Below are 8,004 nucleotides of genomic sequence, written 5' to 3' on the forward strand. Positions count from 1 at the left end.
AGATTCAGTAGGCATTCTATTGTTAGCCACCTTTGTCATGCTGCCTTGACACCCCCCCTTGGAGACTTCATTGTTACAATAAACATGATAGATGTTCACGTTATGGGCCCCTTCAATCAATTCTTTCTCCAGATACGCACCACATTTGATTGGTTCACACATCCCTGTACCTGTAGCTATTTTCTCACAGGTTTGTTTGCCCTTTCTTTTGTAACTCAACACATTTTTTCTGATCTTCATCAAAAAGTTCTTTTAGATTGAAGCCTTCTGTGCTGTTTCCCTCATCAGTTTTTTCAGCTTTTGTAACATTCTCTGGCTCCCCATCACATTCCATTGCCGCCAAGTTAGTGTTATCAATCACCATTGATGCTATGGTGATTTTATGCTGTCCATCTTTTAGAGATGATAATTCTTTGGTTTTGAGCTCTAGGAACTTCTCCAGGTTTTTTGTCGAGAAAATCTTCGAAGAGCTTGACATTATTGGCCGGGTCTTTGCCTTCATGAAAGATCCCACAAGTGGGATATCAAGGTTTGGATTCCCTGCACCGCTGATTTGGGAAGGGCAGTTCATATCTCCATGGGAAATATGGCCACATCGTGAGCAAATCATTTTTAATTCAAACAAACACTTTGCCTGAAACATATTGCCTTTTGTGTTTTTTTATAGAAACTTGCAGTTCCACAAGTACGTCAAGATTGTACATCACCTTCACTCGAGCAGCATTTGTTGGGAGACCCAGTGCTTTTACGTTGATTTGAACGTCAGCAACCTTCCCAAATATAGATGCTGCTTCAGCAATTAACGGCTCCTTGTAGCAATCTTCCCGAATGTTGTGGATCTGTAGCCATACTGCCAAGGGGGGTGCTAGATCTTCCACATTTGCTTTATCTGGAAAAGGCGTGAGGGCGAGATGCAGGATACACGACTCTATCCACCATGGTGCAGAGGATATTGCACGGTTGCGATGCTCCTCCGACATAAACTCTGCAACCAGCAGATTTTTGTTGTAGCAGATAATATAAATAGCTCGCCACATTCCCACAGCTTTGCCAAGCTTTTGACCACCTCCGCTACTGGTTGGACTTTATATCCCATTACTCTGCCGAAACACACGCGCTTGCTGCGCTTGTGAGGGAGATGTCGAGTAACCGATCCTTCCAGCTTCGTGATTCCATGTTCGGACAGCTTCCAACAAGCCGCTTTGTCTTCAGTTCCCATTTGTTCTCCAGTCGCAGGGAACCAGCTTTTCCCAGGCGAGCTTCCAAGAATGCCAGAAGATGACCCACTGTGAAGATGGCCTCGAGGCGTTGACGAAGAGTTCTGTCTACCCATAGCTTCACACCGCACCCGCAGAGAGAATGAGAATACCGTCAGAAGAGAGAGTCACCGTTCAATAGAAGAGATAAAGGAGAGCAGAAATAGAAGAGGGAGAGTCACCGTTCAGCAGAGAGCTTCCGCTATTTTTCTGATGGAAAGAGAATAAGAGGAAGCAAGAATGACTATTTTCCCGAGAGAAAGATAGAAAATTACGGGGGATATCGAGAAAGAAAAAGAAGGAGATTTATTTAGAGAAAATATCGCAGAAGAGCATTTTAGGAAGGTCGAATTTCATTCGTGAAGGGAGAATTGGGAAAGTCTCTCTATAAAAGGAGTGACCGTAATACGGGGGAAGTAAATACGAGAGAGGGAGATAGGTGAAGAATTAAAGAAGGTAAGTAGAGGATTTAATTGATTTGATTTTTGAAAGGAAAACTCATAAAGGCAAAAACGGCTACACCCCTTTTCCTGTTAAATCCGCACCGCCTCAAGATCTTCTCTGATTTCCCACCAAGTGACCCCTAGAAGATTTACTGACTACAGAAGACAAGAAAACCAGTCATTGGTTGGGAAGTCCAGATACACATAGAGAGAAAGCAACGTGTCCAAAGAAAACCTAACATTGAGGTTTAATTGATAAATTTGATAACTCAAAGGGTGACGTTAATTTTGGGGGATAACCCAAGGGGTGATGCTGAAATCTCCCTAGTTTAAACCATGCGCGACAGTGGTTAAAGATCGTCACAGACATCTACAGGCACTCATCCAAGTAGACATAGACAAAGGTACAAATTAACTTCTTTACCCTAAAAAAAAAAGTGTAAACAACTTATTAAATTAATTTTTTCAATGGCAATCATTTTACTATCACAAATAGACACTCCTATGCAACATATTTTAATTTCCGCAGTATAAGGATGCTCTATTTACAACAGAATTAAATTCGTCGTATAAAATTATCATTTAGTTTTGGTCGTGTACATCTACTATGGTTATAAATGTAAATTATATAAGGTAACCTGGTACTATGGGAATTCATTTTTGTCTAAAAAAAATCATATCTACCCAATTTTCTTGTAGTGCACTGCACACAACATAGTTTGAGCTTGACCATGGCACCACGGACAAAGAATCATAAAAATAGAAGGGGGACATTTTCTCCTCTTTACCCCCAAATTGCCATCCACTAGTTTTCATACATGGTCAATCACCAACTTCTGAGAGAAGGTGATCAATGGCAAACCTCGGTCCACATATGGGATTTTGCGAAGGTAAGACATGATGTTTATCTTCTTACTAGTCTAACTTTGAGCATTGAAGTTTTCCTACCAGTCAAGGATTGTGCTTGGTAGCAGTGCCGCTCTCAGCTGCGCACGGTCCAAATGTATTTTAGAGTTTAGAACAAATTTAGACCATTAAATAAACATTTCATTTACCGATCTAGATTTGCTTTAGATTCTAAAGTGCATCTAGGCATTTGACTGGTGGAAGCAGTAGTAATCCTAGGCAAAATCACAAGAATAGACATTCCCCTGACTTTCTTTTTTCTTTGCGTGTGGTCACACCAAACCCTTAGAAAGAGCTTAACAGAATCTGCACACAAAAGAAAATGTCCATAAGGCATAAGTCCAATTCAACCGTATTATGATGGGTCCAAGGAGTCTAACTTTGCTATAGAAAGTTAAAAATGAGAAAAAGATGTGATCCAGATCCTTTAAAAGCATTCCAGATCAGGCATACAAAGAAAATAAGTGTTCCAAACCAGTAATTTCTCAATTACACGACAATACCACCACCGATTGATACCTCATTACCAAAAATATAAAGGTTAATTTGGGATACCAAAAATTTGGATGGAGTTTCAATGCCGTGCAATAATTGCATAACATTAAAGTGCGTTGGGTGAGGATGGAATGGATGATCAAGGGTGAAATCTTGACCACCTAATTAAAAAAAAAAATTAGAATTTTTGCAATCATATCTATTTGTAACAGAAAAAAATATGAAAAATGAGTGGTCAAGATTTCGTCCTCAACTACTCGAAGAGATCGTAGCCATACCCAGCTCAATGTTGCTCAATGTTGCTCATTCCCATTGAATGCCCAACACTTAACCCAAAAAATTTAGATTCATTACATTTGAATTTAGAGCTCATTGTGTGCTGCGAACGATCGAGATTTTAATATTAACTATCCGTTTTATACACCTTTTGAAAACGTACTATCGTGATCTCGATCTCTATCATCTATCATTAGCTGCTGCTGCGCATTACCCAAGCAATTTTAGCCACACCTTTTGTCTTTTGTCGTGTCTTAGTCATATGTGCGAAAGGGGTAACCATGCAGGCAACGACCATGACTAGTTGACAGCACGCCGGTGATACCGGATCTGGGAAATTATTTTTCTAACGAATCTGGAGTCCTACTTCTAGTTCTTCAGTTAGTTGCAGTCCTCAATCCATTGTTCATCATCTGCGGAGCAGTCATGGCGAACTCCAATACATCGATGCTTTTGTTTTTTGCGGTGGCAGCACCTGTGGCGCTGGCGGTTCTCCTCTATAGACTTGATGAGTTCAACCCTGCATCGCTTCCCGAACACGGATTGTCTCGATCGCCACCCATTCTACCGCAGAAGCGTTACGGCCGGGTGTTAGAATTGGCGGAGCGAGTTGGAGAAGGGCTCTTACCAGGGCCTGAAGACTTCGCATATGATGCCGAGACAGGGCTTCTATATACCGGTTGCGCAGATGGTTGGATCAGGCGTTTTAAGGTGCCAGCAGACTCGCCTGATGAGGAGGAGAAGACGAAGAAGACTCAGGTGGAGATCGAGAACTGGGCGTTCACCGGTGGTCGACCGCTTGGTTTGGCTCTTGGAGCCGACAAAAAACAACTCATCGTCGCTGATGCTAACAAGGTCTACTTGGAATTAACAGAGTCTGATATAGACTTCGATCCTCAATAACCTAGAATCTATTTCCTGAGCACTAATTTTCTCTTCTTTGATCAATATAGTTGGATTGAATTGAATTGATAATTTTTTAAGGTTGCAGGGACTCTTGAGGGTGACTGAAGGAGCAACAGTGGAACTATTGACAGACGAGGCAGATGGTTTGAAATTCAAGCTCACAGATGGTGTTGATGTGGGGAGAGACGGAGTGATATACTTCACTGATGCTTCATATAAGTACAGCTTGGAAGAACACGTGGTTGATGTTCTTGAAGGTAGACCTTATGGTAGGCTGATGAGCTATGATCCATCCATCAATAAAACCCAGGTGCTGGTTCATCACCTATACTTCGCAAATGGAGTTGCTCTATCACCCAATCAAGATTTCTTAGTCTTCTGCGAAACAGTGCTGTAAGTCTTTCTACCCAGTTATGTTGTCACAGGAATTCTTGTATCTGACTTCGAAAATGGAGTGTATATACGTACTTTGTCTCACCTATGAGAGATTTGGATTTTTTGTATTAGGGTTTGGGGTGAGATTTTTTGTGAATGGTTGAGAGACATCTCCGTTATTTTCTTTTTTGTAAACCACTCTAGGTTTCGCTATGCATGCATAAACCACCCTGTGTTCTTTTCGTTTTGTTTTTGTTTTAATTCGTGATTTGTTGGTGTTTTCTAACCAGCATTAATGAGAATGATTGAACTGGATCTTCACTACAGATGTTGACACTCTACTGATCTCCAAGTACCCAATTAATAATTGCAGGAGAAGCTGTAGCAAATATCATATTCAAGGTAAGAAGCAAGGAAGCGTGGAGCCCTTCATTAATAATTTGCCTGGTTTACCTGACAACATTCGCTATGATGGAGATGGCAGTTTTTGGATTGGATTAGCCACGGTAATTCATTGCCCACTTGTACTTCTCTTTGCAAATTGAAGTACAGAACTTGAATGCTTTTTTTTTTTTGTGGAGGAGGCAGGGAAAGACGATGTTCTGGGATTATCTGATGAGATATCCACTGGTCAGGAAAACTGTTTGGATGCTGTCAAAAGTGATGAAACTTCCTCAGATGCAGAGTAATGGAGGAGTGATTGCTGTCAATTTGGAAGGAGAAGCCATTGCACTGTTTTCTGAACCTGGGTTGTTCATGGTCACTGTTGGCATCAAGATTGGGAACCAACTATACATTGGTTATCTTGGCAATTCCTACATCACTCGTCTCCATCTCAGCAAACTTGCTTAGAAGTGTGAGAGTGGAACGTGTAAACAATGAGATTGGAATCCAAACATGGGCTTTTGGTCTTCAAAGAAAGAATAAACTGGGAAAGAATGTGCTGAAGACAATCTAAATATTGAGTTTCAGATCTTCAAGGGGAGAAAGGCATGGGAGGGGATCTTCAACTTTCCCTCATAAACTGCATTGTAGCAAGCCTCTACACAAGTCCTCTTCAGCAGCAGATATTTTGAATGTTACATCATATAGTATACCTTGAAAATCGTTTCTCTTTTGTAATGTTGAGATAATTTAGAGGTTTAGGATTTAAGGTATAGACTATAGAGGTTATTAAATATGACAAAATCATTAAAGACGGAGAGGCACCTTCTTATATTTATTCACTACTAAAGCATTTTCTAGAAGATGTAAACTAAAAGGTAGAGATTAAGACCCCCACTTAAATGTTGAATTTTATCCAAAAAAAAAAAAAGAACACCCAAATGTTGAACAAGTTTGGATCACCGCTTCATTCAAGGAACCCATTGCTCTGCCACGCTTTTTTATTACATATTTTGTGAGGCTCATATATGAGTATAATAAAAAAATTTAGATATAGGACAATTAGTGGGTCCTACATAAAAAACATACGCATATCAATATTCCACCATTAGTACTTTCTTTTTCCCTTCTATCTGTTTTGTAGCACATACAGGGATTCTTACCATTCCTTCCAACAAAAAAAAAAAAAAAAAAAAAAAAAAAAAGGGATTCTTACCCCCTCCCACTTTTACAAGGGTTCTTTTTCCCTTCTATCTGTTTTGTAGTACTTACAGGGATTCTTACCCCCCCCCCCCCCCCCACTTTTACAAGGGTTCAAATGAATAATCCCAATAGTAAACCAAGCCGGCTACCTTAAAAAAAAAAAAAAAACTCAAAAACCTGCATCGTCTTCTTTCTTCCTCGATTTCCAAATTTTCCTTCCTTGCTCTCTCTCTCTCAACGTGGTTTCTTTTATTTCTTTCTCTCTCTTTCTATCAACACCGATTCTCTTCCATGGTTTCCTCTCTCTCTTGATGGTAAGGTCTGTTGAAGAACATCAGAGATTTTTATTACATGGATGTTACAGTGTTCTACGGCAATAGCAAGAATGAAACTACCCAGAACAAGAGCGATGACATCATCCATGTAAGTTTCTGCAACTTCATCTGCGGTAGAAATTCCGAAGAGTGGGTAGAGGAAGAGAGGAGAAATGGAGGTAATTGGCATGGGTACAACTTCTGTTAGCCACCAGAGAAAAACCCATGAAAGGACTGCAAGCATATCTCTGCTGGTGTCGGGTTTGGGTCCATCAAAGCGGACGAAAAGTTTAATGGCTGCACAGGAGAGAGGGCCTAGCAGTATGAACAAATTGCTGGTGGTAAAAATCGATTTCAGAGACCAATGGAAGTTCGGCGATGAATTCTCTGAAGAACCATGGATTGGTAGTAGTGGGATCTTTAGGTTGTTAGAAGTTGACGTAGCTCCATGATTTCCGCTCATTTTTCTTCGTTTTCTTTTTTATTGTTTTGTGTCGTGAGGGAGGGGGTGAGGATTATCTAAGATTCTATTTCATTTGGAGAGATTAGAGATGATGGGTTTTGATGATTGACTGAAATGGCAATCTTGAATTCTGCAAATTTTGGTTTCGTTGGGAAAGAAGACGATGCAGGGATTTAGAGTTTTTTTTTTTTTTTTAAATGAATAATCGGCTTGGTTTACAATTCGGATCATTCATCTGAATCGAATTGTTTGATATCCGGTTTAATGGGAAAACCATTTTAAAACTTCAAATTAAATCTAACGGTTTTTTCTTTTTCTAGTGACATGTGGCGGCCATCAGGAGCTGCCGCTGGATGGTCGCATAAGACTAAAACCCCTTTTACAATAGTTCGGTTAAAGATGATATTTATTATCTAAAAAGAAGAAAATTTCTTTTTTACTACTTGTTTTTATCGTTTATGGTACTTCAAAAGATTTACTATTTTTTTTTTTTTTTTTTTTTTGTGTAAGAACCATGGTAAAACATTTTGTCAAAATTTGATGAATTTCAACTGGTTCGAATACTAAATTTGACAAATTTGGCTCGAATTTCACTCATGGATGAAGATGCCAAATAGGAGACGCGAGGAAGAATGGCATTTTCTGATTGTTCGAAACAGTTATTTGATTATTTATTACTTAAAATGAAAAGACAAACCCATGTGTATTGACACAAAGAACATACTTCCCTGCCATTTGAGGTATGCTAACCTAAACCATGTGATATTTGATGGTATGCTAACCGATATCATGTATGTGGTCTTGTGTCAGACTCGAAATCTGGGTCAGAGTGCAAGACAATTCTTGAAAAAGAAACTTTTTTGGAGCGGGGGGGAGGGGAAACAAGGTCCGAATCAGGAACGCCCCCCCCAGCAAACCCCCATGGGGGATTGGGGAAAGTGGGAAAAGTAAAAGGGACCCACCCGATCACTTTCCACAACCCT

General features: G+C 40.0%; 1 protein-coding gene across 1 annotated transcript; it reads left to right on the top strand.

Moving 5' to 3' along the window:
- Positions 1 to 3,666: 3,666 nt before the first annotated feature.
- Positions 3,667 to 5,975, top strand: LOC149015497 (protein STRICTOSIDINE SYNTHASE-LIKE 6-like). Its single transcript, XM_089156140.1, has 4 exons — positions 3,667 to 4,231; positions 4,368 to 4,675; positions 5,031 to 5,163; positions 5,246 to 5,975. Exons 1-4 carry the CDS (start codon positions 3,803 to 3,805, stop codon positions 5,507 to 5,509), a joined length of 1,134 nt encoding a protein of 377 aa, XP_089012266.1. The 5' UTR covers positions 3,667 to 3,802; the 3' UTR covers positions 5,510 to 5,975.
- The last annotated feature ends 2,029 nt before the right edge of the window (positions 5,976 to 8,004 follow it).

The sequence above is a fragment of the Hakea prostrata genome, chromosome 5 (assembly GCF_041222555.1).
Source record: "Hakea prostrata isolate BN-2017 chromosome 5, UWA_Hpros_2, whole genome shotgun sequence".
Classification (NCBI taxonomy): Eukaryota; Viridiplantae; Streptophyta; class Magnoliopsida; order Proteales; family Proteaceae; genus Hakea; species Hakea prostrata.